Source organism: Polyergus mexicanus, unplaced genomic scaffold, assembly GCF_030449975.1.
Source record: "Polyergus mexicanus isolate NDT 795.1 unplaced genomic scaffold, iyPolMexi1.0 SCAF_2, whole genome shotgun sequence".
In the NCBI taxonomy this organism is placed as follows: domain Eukaryota; kingdom Metazoa; phylum Arthropoda; class Insecta; order Hymenoptera; family Formicidae; genus Polyergus; species Polyergus mexicanus.
This window is the reverse complement of record NW_027223322.1, coordinates 10,246,959-10,270,508: the sequence shown is the minus strand read 5'-3', so window position 1 is coordinate 10,270,508 and position 23,550 is coordinate 10,246,959. Positions and strand designations below refer to the sequence as shown.

At 38.2% G+C, this 23,550-nt stretch overlaps 1 protein-coding gene across 1 annotated transcript in view; it reads left to right on the top strand.

Moving 5' to 3' along the window:
• LOC138941807 (zinc finger protein 541) overlaps window positions 1-23,550 on the top strand; it is a 356,780-nt gene that overhangs the window by 217,025 nt on the left and 116,205 nt on the right. The window contains exon 5 of the mRNA XM_070311688.1: window positions 1,864-2,122. Coding sequence (XP_070167789.1) covers window positions 1,864-2,122 — 259 coding nt within the window. The remainder of the gene's footprint in view (window positions 1-1,863; window positions 2,123-23,550) is intronic.

Sequence of the window (23,550 nt, the reverse complement as noted above, 5' to 3'; positions counted from 1 at the left end):
TATACGTGCCCGAGTTCCACAAACATTTCCAGTAAACCTTGTATCAGTATTATACTGATATTTTTAATTCTCGTCAGTTTGTTGGATTCGGTCGACTTTCCTGTTTACAGAAACCAACAACATCTGTTATTTCAAATTTATGTCCGGCACAAACATACCCGTGTTTAGCTTTGACGTTGCACGCGCATTTTCGAAAAATACAGTTTTTTTATCATCAATGACGATGTAACATGCTAGTTATTTCTATCAGTTTGCTTATGGCAGAAAGATCGTTGTTGATCATATTTTTTTCAGTATTTGCTCTTGCAAAACAGACATTTTTTATTTTATCCCAAAAAATATATTCTCTTATAATCTTTTATATAAGAAACTTTTTGTAGACATTATATTTTAATAAAGTATATCCTTATTAATACTGACTTTTGCACGATGGGCCGCGCAATCGATGAACTTTGCCGAAGGCGATATTATCTTTCTCTCTCTTTCTTTCTCTCTCTAGCGAATTTGGGGGAATAACAGAATAATTTATTTATAGTGAACACTATAATCCCATTTCTCTGACAATGATATTAACTTATTGATCGATCGCGCGCCACAAAACACCGGACAATTTCCATCCTATCTGGATATCGCGTCGCGCTTTTTCCGAGCAATATGGACTATTATTATCTCACCACGTTTCTTCGATATTTCTTATTATTTCCGACGGCCAGAAACCAGGAACGACGCAACGCGGAGAAACACGTAATTGAAATCTCTCCGTTCCATTAAAATAATATCTTAAGCAGCGAATCGAGTCCAGGAAGATCCGTGTATGTCTGTTCTTTTTTTTCTCTTTTTATCGTGATCTTGAGTGGGAGAAAAGACCTGTTTCATTATCCTATTCGTCCAGAAATTCTCTGTCTTTGTTGTTCATCGATACGTGGAGCCTTTCTCGCCCGGAAGTCAAAGCGCGCGAGACGATGGCGGATAAAAATGCCGGTACATCAAAATCCTTTTTCGGCGCGAGTCAGCAAATATTGACGCTCGTGAATTGAAATTTGCATCGACAGCGAAATTGGCAAAATATTTCCGCTCGTAAAAGAGAACGTTTGCTTGCGGTGGCGATGGTCGCGTCAAAAGTGAGACAAGAGTCGAGAGAAACGACACAAAAGAGAGAAAACGAGAAAAGGGTCTTCCCACGGGATACGGCCGGACGAAGGGTCGTATTGTGGCCTTAAATTTAATATGACGTGTGAATTTAATATACGATCGATTCGGACGCGCCTTCCGGCCACTCATCCCGGCTAATCGAATTCCGCGGCAAATATTATGCGACTTCTCGATGTTTCTCTGCGGGAACGCACGTGTCAAGTGTTTTCTCCATCGTTTTATTCGGCAAAATAGAACGGAGTTTTATATATATATATATATTTCCGTCTATGTGTTTCATGCGTAAAATGCGTTGTTAGTTTTTTATAATATATGAATTCTCATGATTCTGTTATTGAACTTCCTATAAAACTGTATAATCCACTAAAATATAATGTTTTTCTTCTGCAAAGTTATTTTTCATGGAAATTAAATTAATGAATATTGTTAGAAAAAGTTACCGTTTGAATTCGTTATATTTTATCAATTTATGTGTTAAAAAGACTGTCGAAAATTGATAAATAATAGAATAATAATATATATCATTAATAAATCATATAAATGGTTATTTTTTATAATATTTATATATTTGTTTTAAGTATATATATTTTTATAAATATTTATAAACTTGTGTATGATTTAAAATAAAGAATTTGCTAATTTCACGATTAAAATTATTATTTCTATTACTATCCAGCTTTCTAACGACGGGATTTATCTTTGGATTTTCAGGGTCCGGTCGGGGAAGTGGGCGGCGTGAGGCTGCCGCTACAGTCATTACATGGATACGGATCTGTGTTCATGTACTCGGCGTCGACGAGTCCCGGGGGTGGAGGTGGCCAGGGTGGCGGAGGCGGGGGTGAGGTCACCCTCCGCCTCCGCGAACCCGAGGACATTCCGGAAGAGGTTCTCGCCCGCCTCGAGGACACCGCCACTTTGTCTATTTCTCTTCAAAGCGATGCAGTCCTGAGGCTAGGAGCGGCTGGCACAGGTGAGTCCTCTTATCCTCTTTTCGCGTTTGCTTACTGATCAAACACGATACGCACGCGCATGCTTGTTATGATATCGTAGAAGATGGTTTGATATAAAAGCTGCTACAATTGATCAACTAATTCTAAGAAAATAACGAGTCTATAACGTTTATTGTAGATGAAGCTAATAAGCGATGCATAAAAATATATTACAAAACAAATAATATTATAAAATATTATTTAAATTATTAATAACACGCATAGAGTTATATTATATTCTTTATAACCTTGAAAAAATCAATTTCTCTACGGAATATAATTGAATATAATTGAACATTCTATTTTTTATCGGAATTTAAGCTTTTTCGAATTAAGATTGCGCACGTGGATCCGCTATTTTGTTTATTTGCCTTTCTTTTCATCGTGATTTGTTGCGAGAAGTCTGAAAAGATTTTTTTCTCGATTATTCCTGAATTGCAGCAGCGCTAATAAATAATTGACTTATAATACGTATAAATTTATATTGGTTGGGTTGGAATTTATTATAATGGAGGTCGCGCCTCTCGTATTTTTACGATCGCGTTCAAATCTCGCGAAGAGCACTCGCTTCTGGATCTAAGTAGATTAGCCGCGGTATCCGAAGTCATGTGTGCTCTAATGCAGAATTATTTCGACGGATTACAGTAATTCTTACTTTATGTGATCACATTCGAGACTTCTCCCAGACAAAATGATTTACTCGCGTAACCTATAAGTGTTCTTGACGATGAAATCCACAAAGTCGATTACATGATTTATATAATATTAACCATATTTGTACATTCTTTTCGCATCTTTAATCTTTAAAATTAAGACATTTGCCTATAAATTTAAGAACAATCTGTGTTTGTCAGTCTCTACAATTTTAAAGAACTGATCGATTGTCATGGAGATATACTCAGGATGTTCTCTAATTTCAAATTGATCTAAGAATGAAGGATAAAAATGGATACGAAAATAAATAGACTGTAATAAATTGATAAAAGAAAGCGGGCCGTGGATCTTGGAATTATATGTTCGCCATTGAGTACAGCGAGCTTCCTGATTTTATCTGTTTTTACGAACGGAAAGTCTAGCAATTGAGACCTCGACTTTAGAAATGCCCGGAATCAAACGGTTATTGCTTCCTTCTAAGCGGCGCAGGTGACTATTCGGATCGGATCGTTTCTCGAGCGCGGAAAGCAAGAAGCCGAATCGTTTATGTCGATGCTTAAACTCGCAATCTTTCCGGTTTTCCGAAGCTTGAAACTTTTAGACCTTCCTTGTAGTTGCCATTTTCCATTCAACCGGAGCACTCATGTTCCTTCTCCTTCGAAGTAATTCTATTACTTCGTTGGATCTTTTTACGGACGGTCGTCGATACGAAAAATTCGAAAAATTTCGTGAGAGACAAGCGAGTTCTTCTCAAAGATTGAATGACGCCAGGAGATTATTTTAGATATTTTTCAGCAATCAGAGATTATATTTCAAATTTGGAGATACGGAAGGGCAAATACTTTGTGGAAAATTTCTACGTACCTATCTTTTTATATAAAATGTCCCAGATTGCTATCACTCTTTCTTTCAGTTTCAAGATTTACCGACAAGTTTTAGAATCAATTTAAAGTTCATATCTCTGGATATTGGTTTTTGTGAAAAACACAAGCGTTGGAAAAAAAAATGTTTTTCAATACTATGAATTAATCGAAATTTTCTGAAATTTGAAATTTTTTCATCACAATTCAAACTTGAAATTGAATGTAAAATGGCAATTTTCTATATTTATCGGAAAAGAAATTTGATCTTGTTATATTAACTTGAGAAATATGTGCAGATCGAGAAATTTTATGATGAAGTCCGATATTAACCTCCTATTTACATCATACTTATTCATTCGATTCGTTTTGAGACTTTATAATGCTCGATCGCAATTTTAGTATATCATTTTTCGTTCTTTACGATGCGAATTTCACGAGAAAACGCGCCCCTTTGCCTAAACTATTGTATATAATGTAACTCTCCAAACTTATTTAGATGAAAAAAAAGTTTGAAACCGATATCACAGCGTTTATTGATTCCCCGACTTTTGGAAAAAGAAACAACCTTGTCGAAAGCTTGTACTGTCAAAGTGAGACGCATACACAACTTTCGATACGAAATACGGATATCGAAAAAGGGTCGGAAGTTTTTTCATTTTTTAAAAGAGGGAGGGATCCGTCTTTGCGGAAAGGTGATCTAGGGACGATCGAGAACGTTAACTTCCAGACGATTTGTCAGAGCCGAACCACGACAGTGCGGCCCGATTCTCGCCCGCACGTTGCCATAAATCCCCGGATTTTCATAAGTTTTTCTCCTGGAGGTCCTTCACCCTTCCCGTTCGTATCGTGTCCCTCGAGTGTCTTCGCCAAAATCGATCCGCGATATATCGTTCCTTCGCCTTTCTCCTTTCGTTCTTACTAATGCCGCGGAATCGCGGCTCCCGGGAAAAGAAAAACGTTGCGGGGAGATTTATCGAAGTTGCGGCTTGTTACGGGGGCTTTAGACTTCCGGCAGCAAGAGGTGGAGGACGGTGCTGCGCGCAGCTCGGGCTGTAGAGTCGTGCTCTGTCGAGAGAAGAAGAGAGGTGCTAGCGATTGATTAAGAGGGTCGTTTGTGCCAAGGAAATGCTACTTGAAACGGCACCGCTATCCGAGCCCATTCTCGGGCACGCCCGTTCCGCATCCTGACTCTCTTCTTCTCATAGCACCCACGTTCTCGCTGTAAGGAACGTTACGGCGAATCACTTTTAGACAATAAAGAGAATGGCACGGTTTTTCAAAGTCGTAAAAATAGCTTAATTCTTTTTATTACGAAAATTAGAAAACTTTAGATGAGATTAGTCCCATTAAAAAACGCGAAGACTCGAAAAATGAGAAACTGTTGTTCGGATCTATCCATTGAAATTGAAAAATTTTTATCTATATATGTTATAACTTGAGATTTATTTTTATTTAAAATATATAATTTTTAATATATTTAAAAATTTATTATATAAATTTCTTTTTCTTTATATATATCAGAATTATATCTCCTAATTTGATATTATAGATATTTGTATCGCATTGCGCTAATTATCTTCCGAATGAATTATAAGTCTCTCGTTCTTGATTGTTGGATAACATAAGATTTGACAAATAGCGACAATGTCATTGTAAATGAACGCGGGTCAAACGGCTGATACCATTCCAACCATTCAATATCGATTATATTGCGGGTCTTACTCAAAGTACCGTTTGGTACTTAAGCGCAACAATCTGACAGTGTAATAGGATTTCTACAGTAGTGTGACAGTATCAATAATCAGACACATGGAAATTAATTCAAGCCGTTTACTGACGATAATCGTAATACGGAAACAAACCATTAAATCATCTTGGAGAATACTCTCTCTCTCTCTCTCTCACTCTGTGATGAGATACATTCATGAGTATATTATAAAACAGATTAATATCATTTACATAAATTGTAATGTTTACAATAATATTTCTACTATTGTTATTAAAGATAAAACAGTGCGTAAAGCTTTATTGAGGGTGCATATAATTATAATTCCTGTAATTATAAATATTATTACATACATATACATTATCATTTGTCAAGATATACATTCAATCGTTAAGGCCTACCGCAATCATTAAGGAATCATGAAAATATTTGGCTTAAATGGTTTAAATTAAAAATTTGGCTGTGTGTGTTCGCACACAATATGTATATCGTACGAAATTAAATTTCCAGAAGAATAATGTTTCTCTTGTCAATGAAAATAATAATAGAGGCCGCTTTATTGAAACCACTATAGTTTATTTATTTATCTAGCATATCCATATGAGAAATATTGTATTTAGTATTCGAGAAATATCATAAGATTTTATTTTCGAAATAAATTTTCAAAATATTATTTGTTTTTGCCTTCTATTCATTATTGAAATTGAAAATTAAGAAGTCTTAGAGACAAAAATATTGCATTAATCAAATTTTCTTTTTAAGATATATTTGATAAGTTAACTACAAAATATACATAAAGAAGCGAAAAGTTTGGATTATTCTATGTTTATTATATTGTACTTTTAATATCAAGATATTGATATTTTTTTATTTGGATAGTATTCGTTTATGCATTATATAATCGAGTAAAAAAAATGCTATTCTTCACGGACGAGCATCTGGAGGAGTCGCAAAACGGTAAAATCGCAGGATCCAGCGGTATTGCGTGTGCCAGGACAAGGCTAAGAACGACAAAACGCGTGTAATAGCTGGGTACGGTAATACCGTAAACCGGAAAAGAATGAAACTAGGTGCAATAAAGGAGCTGAGAATACTCGGTGCAAGCACGAGGAGGGGGCGATAAGTCTGAAATATGCCAGTATTTTATTCGCGCCGCACGAATATCCGGCGTGAAGAAAGGTAACGGGGACAAGCGCGAGGAGTGTTCTCCGAAAGAGGAGAGCGAAAATAGGAAAGAAAGAGAGAGAGAGAGGCAGTAGGTTTTGCATTGGAAAAAAATGTCCGCGATGTACACACAGCTTACGCAGGGCGAATGCAGCTCGGCGAGGGTATGTAGGCGAACAATTCCGCAGTAGCCGTATAAATAGAGATGAGAGAAAGAGACGGATGTTACGCGAAAAAAAAATATGCAAAGACTGAGAGAGACAGCACGGTAGAGTGAGAAGAATGGGGAAAGGTATGTACGGAGCGCTTATGGAACTCGGAGATGGAAAACTTCACGGCAGGAAAGAAAGAGAGGGAGAGAAAGAGAAAGAGAGCAATTCTCGTTATAACTTTGAGGCCCCGCGGAAACTTAAACTGCTGCGAGCCGAACATGCAGAAGTTTCGGCCGTTTTCTTACCCGGGACAATCGAGGGCGTCCGCTCTTTCCGTACACTTATATATTCCGTGCCCCGATTGCCACAGGGTACCGCGCATTGTCGTTATCGTCGTCCTTTCACGAGGGACTGCTTCTTTTAATATGATCGGGAGAAACGCCTCGGATAAGTCGCGTTTTTTCTGCAACTTTTGACGTAAAATACGCGTGCGCGCTTCACACTCGCCGTGTAATTCAAACTTTATTCCATAAATCCGAAAACGTGCGCGAGCAGAGTTTAAATCAGAAATTGAGTTGCTAGCGATAAATCGACGATTTACGTTTTTGAAGAACTACTCTTTTCTTTCTATTAAGCTTTTTATTTAAATTGTAAAAAAAGTGAACGATTGAATATATGTAAAAAATCGCGGAATAATTTGCAAGATTTTTTTCTCTGCAAAATTTCTTTATACGACGATACGCATAAAGTACATCTGAAATGTTACTATTGACGATACACGGTGAAAAAGTTTTAACCTGAATCTGAAAAACGTGTACACCCTCACTCCGTTGAACTTCGCGCGGATTTTGTATTAGCGAAAATGCTGATTCGGCTTTAAGAACCGATGGTTCAAATTTTTCTGCGTTCGCAAAATTTGCCGTCGTCAATTGCAATATTTGAAAACTTTGCGTTTGCTTCCCTTAGGTCTTGTCTTTCCCCTCTCTTCCCCCTCTTCCCCAGGAGCAACGTTGCGAACTTCGAAACTCCCTTTCGATATCACGTCTTTCCTGTCCTGGCAACCTGCGATCTACAACGTCCACGGAGAATTCGTTTAGCAGGCACGTTGCTCGCTCGCGCGCAATTCTATTTTTCACGAAATTGCGTCACGTGTCCCGCAGAGTGTTATTCGCCTAAAACGCCGATTCTTCCGTTTACCGCGATTGACTGGACAAATCGTGCTTGGTTTGCCGGACATTCGTGTTCAATTTCGACTCGAGCTGGCTTTGCCGCTCGAAAATCCTGCTACTGCCGGAATTTGCTGTGCATAATTACAAATGTAATCTTTTGTGATATTTTTATTGAATAAATACCATATATGTTTTCGACGAGCATGGAATATGTGTATGTGATATAATAAACATATTATTTCTTAAAATATCTTTTATATTTCATATCTTTGAGATAAAGAGAGAGAGAGAGAGAGAGAGAAAGAATAATTTATTATACGTTATCTTATAGCTACATTATACATATTAGATTGCGCGATCTTTTTATAATTTTATGCTTTTTTCTTCATTATACAGTTTATTCATTTCTTCTGTAAATCATATTTTACAATACAGTGTATAATGGTTTGTCATTTTAAAATGTGATAAATTCAATAAATTGCAAAACCTCAAAATACTGGAAAATATCGAATTTATGGTGATTTAAGATAAATTGATGTACAATATAAAATCATCATTAAATACACATATGCATGCATACATATAAATAGATATATCAGAAATATATTTATCAAGGATGGAGCTGTTGTATACTTTCACGTCAGTCTCGGTGTATTCAAGTCACGTCACTGCGCTTGTAGGTTTGGCGCTTGCAACGGAATAAGTGTGAATAACCCAGTCGCAATGATTTATGATACGCGATGAATATTTATTGATAAATGATCCCGGCGCGTTTACGCCGGATCTATTTGATATTTTGCCGTGACGAGAAGGCCGGATCGGTGGAATGGCAGCTGGGCGTTTTAGGTCGGAATGCAACGCATAGTAAAATTGTTGTGATATCCGGCTCTACGTGGCGCGGGTAATCCCCGCGTCGCGTCGCGGTCGCGCTGACGAAACTACGTAAATTATGAACGCTGTTTGACTCCATGCCAACTACACCCCATAACCGGCAACTGCCACGAACCCCAACTTTGCACGTGCCCAGTATACGTGTGGAGACGCGTACAAATACGCGGGGACGGACGCGCTAGAAGCGCACGTGCGCGGAACTGTAACCAGGCAGAATAAATTTTCGCAGCGTCATACACGCCGCTCCGAGCACGACTAAAAAGTGACGTCTGTTCCTTCGTGACAGACACAACGATAATTATTTAAAGTTGAATCCTTAATGGAATTTTTCATCTCAAATACATGATCATGTATGTGAATTATATATCGGTTAATTAATTAATTTATTTATTTACCGAAATGATATTATATTTTGCGAAAGAGATAGATTAATGTAAAATTTTTGCGCGCATCGAATATCGAGAACAAACATCCTTAAATCTCCAAAGTGCGTTTAATCCCGTTTTCCGTGCGAGAATTCGCGATGCTTGCTTCTCCAATTCGAGAATTTCGTATATTTTCCGTCGGTACGAAGTCGAAATACGGCAAAAGCAATCGTGGCGGTCGAGAAATAATAAAGATAATAAGACGAGTTAGATAAACCAAATGTATACCCGCGATACGACTACAACATCCAATGCCAATGTGCCGAACTGGCGAATGAACGGACGAATCGATTTCGTCCACATCGCACACGCGCCGCGTCGAAAATAATAAAAGGACCAACGGAGCTTGCAATTTATACAATACTTGGCGAGGACTGACTCGGTAGGGAATGTCTCACGTAATATCCCAGATTGATCCCTCGACCGGGGAGAGCGTGTTTCCGACCGAGATATAAAGGTACCATCGCCCCGACGAACAAGCCACCCGTATACATTCACGGGGTGTGTGCTTTTAGCGCCGATCGCGCGATCGCTAACTAAAAAAGGGATCAAAGGGCGGAGAGCGCAGTCGGCCAACCCCGACGTGTCAGACGCGTGTTTTTGCCGCCGCGATTACTTTTTACAACGGCGCTTTTCATCGGATTTTCACGTGCCATATATCCGTCCGTGAAAAACCGCCACCGAATGTTTAAAAAAACAAATGCATTCTGCGATATTTTTTATAATATATGTAGTAGGAGGTGTAATTATATAGTATATATATATATATATTGTTCATAGAATATACATATCTCTCAGAACATTGTATCGTAAATAGAATATTTGAAAGAAAAACTGGTAGGATACACGGTATAAATGTTTAGCATTTTTTTTTTTTTTTTTTGACACAATATAATACATACTTCTTTTTTAATTGCGAAATATATATTATATATTAATTTTTTGTTTATTCGTGAAACTGTTTAGCAGCATTTCTTCATAAGTCTCTTATCCTTGCGCGGAAAATATTTATATCTCGAATATTCAGGTCATATTTTAATATGCTAATCTAGAGTATCACGTTGATTTCGCCATTTCGCGGAGGCGGATCATATCGAAATTCGTGCTAGCCCAACGCAATGGCCGATTATTACGTTGTTTCTCATTAAAAGAAAGCGCGATGCTGACAAAGAGAAAAGCCGGAAGAATGTTTGATGCTCAACGTAAAGGACAAGCAGTGATAGAAAATTAATCTGCAAAATTTCTCCCACAGAGAATTTACATCGTAAATTGAAGTCCGTACGCGAATGAATCTGCACATCTTTTCCCTTCCTTTGCCTATTTTCTCTTTTCGCCGTCCATCGTCCCGACTCGCCGAAACGCGAACTCTTCCCTCTTTCGAGTTTCGACGTACACAGGCTCGAGATTAATCCGAAAATAACGAGCTGCGCGCAAAAAAGATTCCCCTCGTCGCATGTCAATCGTAACATCCGTCATTCGTTCAAAGACGGATCGACACGTACACGACACACTGTACTGTAATCATGTCCGAATTTTTTTACACATATAAATATGCTACATACGCACAGAATTTTATTTCGATTATTTTTGCACATATGTACATTTTGCTCCAGTTATTTATATGTATTGTTAATTCGTGTTGTATTTATATTATTTTTCTTTAATAATAGATTATAAGCTATACTTATTGAACAGTAATAAATGCCCAGTAAGACGTCAAATATTCATAAATATTCCAACGGAATGCGAGAAAATAAGCAAAGATAAAATTTAACAATAGGTAGATAATGTATTTGTATAGATCGTTACATTTAATATATTATTGTTTGAAAAAGCCGTACTTCTCTAACTTCTATTACATATAATTTCACAGTAATTTCTTTCTTTTATTTCTCTTTATTTTTTTTTCGCATAATATTCGCCATCCAAGCTGTAATTCGCGCGGCAAAAATTGACGGCCGACTTATCGATATTCGAGCGTGTAATCTTTAAACAGATCAATTTTCTGATCAAAACCTATCTATCGGCCGGTTACGGGGTTGTCAGTATTAGCGGCAGCGGCGCCGAGTCAATATTGATACGGGTGCACGGATGAAACCGGAGACTCCTATCCGTTTGTGCATTCTGGATATTGAATTCTGTGTCGTTCCGATCGAATCTTCCAGGGTCGCGGTTGCGGCAAGTCGGCGCTCGAGCAATTCGAATCGGCAGTTTATCGCTTCTGGAACGGTCGTTAAGTGCACACTCCGCGGGGAATGGCGACGATCTCGCGATTATCGGATCGATTTGCGTCAAGTCCCCTGATGGCTGTCGCGGAAATTCTCCAGAGCACGGTGACGGCAGAGGTCGTCGTAGTAATCATACATTAATTACGTACAATCCATGATCTGCTTAAGCATGTGACGATGATCGATAACATACGTTATGGCGGTCATTCGAGCTCACATGGTGACCCCTAACTACGTTTACATTTACTCTAACGCACTTCTATAATTTTCTGTTATGTTTCGACATACGACAAATGGCAATTTAGTTTAAATTATAAGAATCAATTTGATTGAGGAGTTAAGCCAACATGATTTATAAAACGACTGGACTTTTTCTGATGTAAATTTTAATAATTTTTTTATAGTCTCTACAATAATCATCGTCTTCATTATATCGACTTGATTTTGAAATTACGGTTGAAAGTGAGAAAATTAATTCGATCGAAGTTATCGCGCAACTTTAGCCGGACACGAGAGAAAATTGTGCGCCAATTTTCGTTCTATAAGTGAATTGAGCCTTTTCTCTCTCATTCTCTTTTACAACTACAAAGTTCCGAATACATATTTCCATAAAGCTATAATTTTTTTTATTATTATTTTTTTTTTTTTTTTTAACAACCTGGCCACCGCGTTTACCATACCGAGCACCAACGAATAATCTTTCGATCCCGCTCGCCCTTTTATCTCGAATTTTTCTCGCGGTCGCATACTCCGCTGTTGCGGTAGCGAAATTTGATTGCCGTCGTTACAGTTCACACATGCACTTTGCGCATACATGAATATTCCGCGCGCTGTTAACAACGGTATTCCATGCTCCGCTGAGTTCTGGGACGCCACAAAAGAACGGAAACCACCTCTACTATATCGATCGTTATGAATAGTATTCGGCAGAAGCCCCTACTTTGCCGAATAAGTCTTGATAATAGACGGCATAATCGCTATTTCGCTAGTACGACTCGACGGTGAACGTTTATGCAAAATTTACCGACAGATATAAAGCCTGAATTAGATGGAACGAGAGAGAAAGAGAGATTACGCCGAAATCGAAATATCGCACATGATTCTAGAGAGCAATGTACGATTAAAGTTTCTTTCGCTATTATATAAATTTCACTCTCTTTTCCTGCAAAAATATTTTCATGAAATTTTATCTTTTAATGTTATAATGGACTTTGTAACCAAAATTAAAATCGCGAATAATGAAATAATGAAATTTAATTAGCAACATATTTGTCTACATAGTATAAGAATATTATCTGGCAAAGATACCGAGATTCCATTGCAGAAGCTATTAGAGAAGCGAAAAATTAACTGCAGCAATTGTCGAAGGACGGAGCTCACCGGACAACCATTTAGCAGGCAGCATGAGAATAAGTCGGAAATCCCGTTTCGTCTGATTTGAACTCCCGATAAAGAGTATCGTCGTGTGCGGTGCGGTTTAAATTTGAATTAAGCCACGACCAAGAGATTCCTGTATCCGCGGACAAAGCTACCATGCGGTATTAAGCCATTAAACCGTAACGAGAGTTGATTAAGTGTGCCGACCGAGATTGCAGACGACCGAGAGACAAAAAAAAATATACCCGCGCGCGCGCGCGCGCGAGATCTGGGAGGGTTTTAAATTGGGAGGGCAACGCGACGGGGAAAAGAGAACCGGAAGGGTATCGCCGAGCTTTCCCGTACCACGTCGGCCTAATGAAAATTTACGGATCCTCCATCGACGCGATAAAGTCCACCGCGTCATTACCATTGCCTCGCGGCTCGTTACGGCGTTTATTTAACCGCGGATTCTTTTCCCGAGACCGAAAAGAACGGCGCGCGTTCGTGTACCGAACGTTTAAACTCGGGTTTAATCTAACGAGAATTTACGACGACGGGAAAATAGAGTTTGCGTAAAGATTGCGCGATGGATCGGAGCTATTACGTGGCGATTTAATATGACAAATACGATGCGTGTAGTAAGAGTAAATTGTCTAATTACAATAGTTTGTCGCAGAAGAGAAATTATTGAGAGATTAATGTTTGCAGTCCTTTCAATATAACAAAGAGATTTCATGATTAAAAAATATCTTACGCAAATAAAAGATCACTATTGTGGAAGATTTCACAAATCGTCAGAACTCTTCTTGAGCAATAATGGAAATTCTGACGATAGTTAACAAGATTCAAAGACGAATCAAAGAACGGGGCAATGCACATGTGTCGGAATTGCGAAAGAACTGGGCGTTCGGGAACTCTTTGATATTTTCGAGAGGATTATTCGCGTTTCCATACAGGATGTGATATTCGCGAGCGACATATATAGATATATCTGGTAGCGTTAGAGAGATGCGATGGGGTAGGAGGAGCAACGATAAATCCGGCTCGCCGAATAAATATTCCGAATCGAGATCCAGTCGAGCGTGCGGAATCTGCGCGCGCGTTCGCGGAATTATTTTCACGCGCGCCAAACCGGACTTTAATTTGCGATAGTGACCGCCACAAGCTCAAAGGGATGCCGACGCTCTCCCCACCCTCTTCTACACGACCTGCTCGATTTAATTAATGTTCGTTGCATAGCCGGACGCGGGACGCGCGAGCCACGTTGTATAGCGAGGCAGACTCATCCTTTCGCGTGGATGATGATTATGAAAAGACCCTCGAGAATGTGCGTGTGAATCTACATAAAATTATGTGCGAACGAAAATTGCATTTTTATAATAACATAAAATTTAATAAATGAGACTCATTATCTCTTTCTACGATTATTTAACTTTCGGATATACGTCCGCGTACGTTGTTTCGCTTTTTAAAAAATTCTAATCACATGAAATGGTCACTTTTCCAAATCAACCATAACAATATTATAAGCATTTTAATAGATATATTTTTGATTTGGGAAAGGAGAAAGAAATAATATTGCTAATTAAGAAATATCATCTTTAATTTTTTTGGCAAGTTGCACGTTTTTACGTTGAAAAAAAAATATATATTTTGTTAACATATGTACTGAATGTTATATACATTTATTGAAATACATATATAGTGTAAATTTTACCACCAAAAGCAAAATAAATCTGGTAAATAATATTTCATTCTTTTTATTCGAAATTAAATTATTTTTAGAATTCATTAGAATTTCTAACAAATACAATTATTATTGTTATCATCTTAAGAGTGGATCTCATGAAACTTATACGAATAGTCTATAAATTTTCGAAATTTCATTTCATTTAAATATATCGGCCAGGGTCGAGATCGCATTTCTTCTTTTATTTTATGCAATTGAGACACACACATTCATATCGCGAAACGCTTTAGGCAAATGGCAAAGTTATCTCGATAGGGAAATCCAGTGTGTAGATGGAGAGATATGGGACGATTTTGGGCATTTGAGAATTTAAATATCCTCGAATTCGGTCACACCTACGATCCCGTTTCTCTCGCATTATATATCTCTTTCTATTTTATATGCCACCTCGTTAAATGAACTCGTTTATGATATCTTGGTTACATTTGGCATGCATACGGCCATTTTTAAGCAGCGCTTTCTATATCTAGTCTACGTGCACCTATTATGGATTCATCCTCTTTATACACTATTCAAGTGTTTGAAAATGTAAATCATTATGAGATAAAAAAATAAATGGAAGAATAATTTAATAATTTAATAATTTTTGATATTGTTATCATCGAAAAAAAATCGGTGAGTTTAAAATACCAGAGTTAAAAAATACATAAAAAATTGCCACATATCTTAGTAATTTTCTTATAATTTTGCCCGCCAATCATTTTTCTGTTGAAGTGAAAGATTAATAACTAACATTGCGAACATATGTTAAAAATGGCTAGTTTTGTCTCTTGATAAGAATAAAAACGCTATTTTATGAATTATGAAATTCTCTTTAAAATTAATAAATGATCTCTGTTGCTAATTAGTAGAAATATTATCTATAACTTAGAATATCATCTAGTATTTAATAGAGATTTTTTTTTACATTAGTAAAATTTACTATAGACTTTGCAAGCAAAAAAAAAATGATAGAGAAAGTTTACAAAAAAAGGAGGAAATGAAAGAACCACTTCAACGGATGCTTCGAGCGAGTCGTGGCAAGCGAGGTTGACACAAACGGAATTTTTAACGAAACTTCCTTCACTTTCGAAAGAGAGCCACTTGTAAATAGCCCGATGTGGCTTAATGTGTGTACTGATCCACTTGAGAGGCTATAAGTTCCACTTAATTTCTCTTCAACGTCTTGAACGCGATGAAAGAACGCGGTGAAAATATTTTTCTTCTTATTGTAATTTGAGGATTATTGTAATAAATTACAAATAATGTACGCGCACTAATTCTCGCGCTGACTCTAAGTTGCCACTTATCTATAATCTATATCATTAATCTAATTTATTTTTCTTCTCTCTATATATCTTGAGAATTTGTTCCCTACTTACTCATTGTAGAAAGTACGTTAAGAAGCATTACAGTATGAATTTTATAATAAAAAATGGACATTAGTTTCTCTGTTGATATCACTTTTACATCGATACTTAAATATGATATTAATCTACATAATAGGCGATATTCTCATTAAACAAACAAGATATGATTTTATATTTTTTGAATCTTATACCTGAAATTGTCTTCGAATGCGTTTTATTACATTTGGAATGAGAAAAAAATTATGGATTAATTTATTTGTCAATTGTTACATATCTATCACATGCGTATTTGCTATTTTATCAGTGTGAATTTTTATTTATTTCAAAATTTCACGATGAAGCTTACATATATGCGTAGATATTTCGAAAATGTATTTGATTCCTGGTGTGCGCGCAAATTTGCACATTACATAATTTATGTATTTTAATATTATACTTCCGAAGCATATTTATTTATATACATAAATTCGTGTATTTATTTTCGAGATGCAGAAAGAACGTGGAAAACACGCTTGTGATTTTCGGATTTCGATCGCGAAAAAATCGCTAGCAATATATTTCGCTTTCGATATATTTCATATTCGTTGGCATGACTAATTATATTTTGTAAATCGATGAGTTATTAATTAAAATAACTAATTACTATTATATTAATAGGAGCGAAATGACAGCGACCGATATTTAAACGATATATTTAATACGCGATTAGCGAAAGCTTCGTCGAATATTTCTCTTTGCCGAACATTTTGGCCATTGATATCTGGATCTCTCACGTGTTTACATATCTGTTAATCACCGAATAACAATCATCGCATACGATCAATGTGAATGTCGCGGATATGAATCAGGATATGAATTCGGATATTATAAAGAGTGCATAGAATTTATTTTTACTTATAAAATGTAGAATAAAAAATTAAAATTCTTGATGATTACGATGTTATATTTTAGTAAATATTCTTTATCTTATAATTGAAAAAAAAAAAAATTGCATATATTAATATATCTGTTTTGAGGATTTTTAATTTGCACATAGACGAAAGGCATAGAACAAGATTGTGTTTCTAAAACTCTCATTAGTCGCCTGCGAATGAACACATTTGCGAGAGTAGGAAGATCCACTTTTCTCTGGATTCTACAGGGATTTTGTGCGACTGGCAACTGTTTAAGGGGATAAGGAAGTGCTATCGAAAAAAACGAAAGATGTGAGAGAGACGAGAAAAAAGACGCATGTAGGGAGAGAAAGCCCGGGAACTCATTTAAATGTACGATACCCTTCGTCTCTTATCACATTATGGTAAATACAGGGTATACTCTTCTTTCTTTGTCGGCTCTACGGGGAGAAGGGAATAGAACGAGGGGAGAACGGCTGCACCGCTGATTGCAAATTGACTTCGCTACCGAAATAATACTGGCGAGCACGTGTGTTACTTGCAATTCTTATTGCGCGAAGTTCGTTACGAGTTTCCTTCGTTTCTATCTTTCTTTGTGCAAATACACACACGCATAGGTACGTGTTTTATCTAGTATTATCTGTATTCATGCATGTGTGCGACTAACGGACTACGGGATATTCCGCAAGATTTACTTCCCAATTTGCTGGTGAGAGCTCTATCATTTCGTTGTGCGCCTCATTTTCACGATCTCCCCTTTTCTCTCTCTTTCTCCTTTTCTTTATTGGGAAAAAAATACGGATTGCTCGATAAAATTGCTTCATCAACGATCTGTGTGTGTTCGCGTGCGTTTAATTACCAAAATATTATTTGCGCACCCCGGGATGCGAAAAATAATATTGTATATAGCATTCCTTAGCGATCGATAATATTATTCAACGCCTTGGGCTTTTATAGGCGATTTATGTAAGAGATCGCACTTATCTGGAAAGTTCAATTCGTATATTGTTTTGAGAGCCCGATCAGTGAATTCTTAATATATACAATAATATGGACTGCGTAAAAATTAAACTTTGCGTAACTTTTTCAAATTGAATCTCGCGAAAAATATCCTTTTCGAGTGGAAATTATTTTTAAATCGATATATCTCACACTTTGACTTTTATTCATAATAAAAAATTTCGAAATAATTTACGAAAATTTCTGATAAATTGCGAATGTTCGAGAGTATACGTATTAAAGTGAATATTTAAAGAGATACTAAGTATTTTACTACGTCACACGCATTCTTTACAACAGAGCAACAAGGTGGATGAAATGATGGATAACTAGCAGTACTAACTTTACGGAGAAACATCGCCGCATTGTCCATTTCGGGGCGTGTCTGATGCTCGTTCCGAATCTGAATACGTTTCACGATCGCTCGAGCTCGAAAATTAGCTTCACGAGTCGTGCGAAATTCAACGGCGCGTAGATGTCGGAGAACATTAAAAGGCGCTTTCAGCCCTTGCGCGCGTCGCGAACTAACGAGCTACCTCCACGCGGGAAGGAGAGGGCGACCAGGCTAGAAATATGGCATCGCGCAGTCTCGGAAATCGTGTCGCTGCATCGATGCGAAAATGTTTAATCGACAATCACGGCTCGATTGTCGTCCTACGTAACCGCCTTAATTGCGGCGCGTTAATTATAACGGTATGATTATTGGACCGTGAACGTGAGTACCGGAGCGCGTATCGACGATGATTAACTCCGTCTTTGTGAGGGTGAGCCGGATCGAAATTGCCTTGGATTCAAAATCCTGACGTTAGAGCTGACAAAGATATTAAAAGTATACGAAATGAGCTAGTTTATAATTTAGTAAACTGTAGTATAGTGTAATAATGAATTGTAATTTACTTTTGGCTAACGATAAGTATTCGATAATAAATTTCAAACTATATTTTTAGCGAATACGATACGAAATTACGATATCATTTACAACAGTTCGGCAATGCTTTGCTTTTCCGCATCGAGTGCTTTTGATTTGATCGATGTTTTTTATCTTCGACATTAATAAATATTGAAAATTTTTATGTCAAGGAATATATAAGAATTTAGCGTTAGAGAAAAATTATAGATATATTTCCACGATAGCGAATGGAAGTAATGCGCAGGAAATAGCCATAGAGCAGACAGGAAACTTGAATGCAAAATTTGATAGAGATACATATTTTAAGACTATTATTCATATATATCTTTTTATTATATACATAATTACATTGTTATCAAAGCGATGGAATAATTATAGTTCCATACAATTTTAGCTACCGGTGCATACATTTCAAATTATATTTTCACGAACCGTAAAATTATTGTCGCCGTTCTATATAATGGATTATTTTAATCGTATGAAGGTTAATTAAGCGGCAAATATCGACTCACGTGACGGAAAGCGTTGTAAAGACAGAGATCGACGGTATAGTCTCGAGAAGGATTCACTGATTCCGCGAATATTTTGCCACGTCGCAACTGCTACGGCACGGCCGGTGGTGTGGCGAGGGGGTGCCAAGTTTAAGTTCCGGTGTGAGAGACACCGGGGATACGGCCGAGATAATGGCGGCGGCTTACGCCGCACAAAGGCGGCGAGGATGCTGAGGCCGCACCCGAGGTCGGACTCGTAACGCGACACTTGTGCGCTAGGACTTAAGTTTCGTAATACCACTCTCGAGCGACTGTGATACAGAAGATACGACCGCCATCACCGGCAGCAACGGGGGGCGAGGGGCCAGTGTGGAAGACTCAATACAATTTGCATATCCTCGGTTATACGCGGTGCTTTTGGCGATCTTCGCCATGGATTCGCGAATTCTCGCGTGCGGGGGAAGCTTTTCGCCTTTCCCCGTTGGATATCGGCCACGCGCGACGAAAATGACGCGAGCGGAAAAACGCGCGAGCGCTGATAAAGCGGACTTTAAACTTGGTGCACCGAGCGATGTTGATTCAGCTAAGCGGCAGCGATAACGTACTTTCGCACCTCGTGTATCATCCTCTCTCTTTAGTGTTTAATTAACTTTCGAAGCCTGCGAGCTGGCGGCGTTAAGACGTACGTTGGATTCGAGAGCTTGCTTGAAAATAATTACGCGAGATATATCGCAAGAGTCTTATAAATGTTTCGATGAAAAAAATCAAAGAGCGGTAAGTTTTATGATTGTAGAAACTCCTTTTAAATATTCATATAGATGAAGAGATGTATTTTTTAGCGCTGACGGAAAAAAAACTATTTTTAAATTTGCTTCTTTTTCCTAAAGAGATTTTGTTGAAAATATTCAAAGTGAATTTTAAATTATGTAATCTCTGGGATGCCGGTTATTTTACGCGACACTCGAATACGCACACTTTCTCTACTTTCAATCGATCGGAAGAATATCCTTTAATAGTATCCCTTAATTTGCAATCGGCTTGCCGAATATCGAATTTTCATTAATTATTCTCGGATCTCCGTCGAACCATCGAATTCCGCGAATACGCGCCGAGAATTGGCAGTAATTACGAGCACGAATAAATGCGAGACGAACCGGTGTCGCTTATAATTAAACGCATTCCTCTCTTTTTCGGTTCTCTTTCGATTCTCGCCGCAATAAAATTTGCAAGAACTCGAATATCAGCTGAGGCGCGCTTGCATTCGCGCGTTTGCGTTTCGCGCGCGGAATGCACTATTTTGGTCGATCTGCACGATAAACGAGAGCCTTTATATTCGCGTCCCGCCGTAAAATACGCGGCGGCTCTATTTACCGAACGTTGAAATATGATGTGCTTTTAATGAAATTATATCCGGTGGGATACGGCGACCGAAAACCGAGCGATCGTCGAATAGACACACGTGTATCGGGGGTTACAGTATACCAGTTGCGTCTGCTATTTAACGGAATTCTTTCGCAATTATTATTATCTCTATTTTATTATTCTCTCGCACCGGTAACGTATAAAATTCAATTAAAAAATATTATTTTTCGCGTATGCACATTATTTTATCGTTATTTTTAACAATCGTTAAGTACGTTATATATCATCGCGTACATCTTTTTGAATTTTTCTATCCAGAATATTTACACAAAAAAATCCACGATCGTTGAATGTTTCATACGTTTACAATGTTCGTGTCCGAGATGTGTAACGCGTTGATCTCGCGCCAGCTAAATTTACCCAGTGACGCGAGAACGTTAAAAACATTCAACTGGGATATATACCGGTGCCAAATTTTGGCACGATGGAAGGTACGCGAACGTGAGGATTAACCGATCGACGGGTCGAGCTATCGGAATCGTCGGTGATAGGAAGAGCCGGGGATCTCTATCAAACTGATAACGCATATTCGCGTAATGCGTCGATAGCGAGAGGGATATACGCGGGTGGAGAAAGGGGTCAAAGGAGGGTGGGGGGTGGGGGCATGGCTGCGAAAGGATCGTGGATGGGCGCTGCAAGGTAAACGATATTTGCGTGGCTAGGAAGATCGATAGTAATTTAGCCACCCTTCTCTCGCCGTTCTGAACGAACACCTCCCGGCGACGGCGGTGGTGCACAGCCGCATCATCCCCTTCCCACCCTCCTCCCCCTGTCTCTTCCCATCTTCCCACCGTTCCCTAGTCGTCGCCCACGCAGATACATCCACCATCGCCACCATCGCCGCCGCAGCCGCCGCTGGTTCCTTCCTCCTGTCAACCCTCCCGTTCTTCGTCCGTTTTCTTCCTCCTGTGGCCTAGTCAGGGCTCATCCATATACATGGAGAAAATTAATATCTGGGCTTCGTCGGGTTCATTCGCGCGCCGTGAATAAACTCGGTTGCGTCCGGGTTTCCGATTCGCAACCTACCCTCTCTCACTCTCCCGGCGCCTCTCTTCCGCCCCTTTCTCACACCGGCAGCGATCAACGTCGTCTGGCTTCCTCTTTCCTCGTTCCGTCGCTCTTTCTCGCCCCGCGCGAATGGCTCTCAATGCCTGACTGCCCCGACGTCGTTTAGCGCTCGCTTCGGTTAAATAAATTTTCCTCCGTTATTTCGGTATTGTATTTTATAAAAAGTGTGATGGTGCTATTGGAAAATTATCATGGAGTACATAATTTGTTTCGTCATTTATATTATTGCATATTACATAGTGTCTTAAATATTAGATGAGGAAGATATTTTAATATATCTTAACATTTTCAAATATAACTTGACTTAATTGTACGAGGTTTGCATCAAGTGCTACGTGTTGCATATTATTAGCGGCAAAATACATTCGTAATATGTACTCTGATAAGCAACACCGGGCACCGGGATGTTAATAACAACGATGAGAGAATTGCATTTTTCTTTCGCGCTTTCTTTCGAAGGACGTTGCGCAATCGCCATTTTCCATTACGCGCCCGCGTAATCTTTCCTTTATTACTTGCAGAAGGTCGCGGTAATAATCCCGTTCTTCGAAGCTAAATATATCGCCGATTAATAGGCGGTGAAGAAAGGGAAGCAAAATTTAATTCGAAATTGTAACGTTAGCCGGTATGCAGACTTCTCTATTTTGCTTCGTGTGAAGACTATATTGATATATTGTATTCGTGTTTGTTTATTATCTTCTTTTATTATTTGAAAGTCTAAAACTACATCGTTATAATAAATATCCCCGATTATATATTAACATATATTTTTTTATCCGCGTCGTAATTTTCAAGAAAGCTCGAATTTCTTAATTTACGTTAATCGCATTCAAGAGAGTGATTATGTGTGCAGGGCTTTTGACACTTAATTTGCATCAATATTTCCGATCCTTCGTCACGTCGTGTATTTTTTTGCAAGCACAATCGCGATCACCCCCCCTTCTGCCATACGTCGACGTTGTAACTAGGCATAATGTCCGGCGTAGCCGTTGCGCATCCCGCTTATATTTACATATTTAACTAACCCAACGGCGCGAGCATTAACGCAAACACAGACGGATAATCCGGAATATATTAATCCGCGGCGAACGCATACCATCGCTTTGAATTAACGCGAATATTCCTATGTAAGCCCCCGCACGCGCTGCAACGTCGAATCGGACAAGTGCACCATTCCGCATGCATATTGCAGGTATGTTAATGCGTTTTCTCTCCCTCTCTCCCTCTCATTCTCTTCGACCTCGCGGCATAGCCGTTCTCTCAGTATAGCTGGATGCGCACTTTAACGACGTAAGTGGAGAACGAGGGCGAGGAACGACGTCGCTAACGCGGAATGTCTCTCTCCGAGTGTACTAATTTGTCTTCAGGGGAAGTGAAATACATCTCGGGTATAAATTATATTAACGCGGGGATAAACAAGTATCGTTTTAGACGAAATATTCTTTTGCCACGTCTGTGTAATCACAGCATGCTGTCTCCCACTTTTTTTTTTTTTATTTTCGGCATATATGTATTTCCGAGAAAAAGGATATTTTTTGCTTAAGAATTAATTCGTTTTCAACTTTTTTTTTAAATAAATATATATATATAATAAGCAATAATAATTAATACTTAAACAATTGTATTTAATATCATTGACATGTGTATGCTGTAATAGCTAGACCTAGAGATAGAGTTCCTAGACCATTACTATAATTCCCTTCATTTTGTTTAACCGTTGGATGTCTAGGAAGCGTTTGTTTTCTTATAAATAAGAAGTCGAGTTATTATTCTTTCTTCGACCCTTACGGACGTGCATCCTAAATCTCTGTAATAAATCATGTGTTTGGCCTACTCCAGTCTTTTAATTACACATCCTAATTACATTTTCTCAAAACTATTACAATGTAGATACAT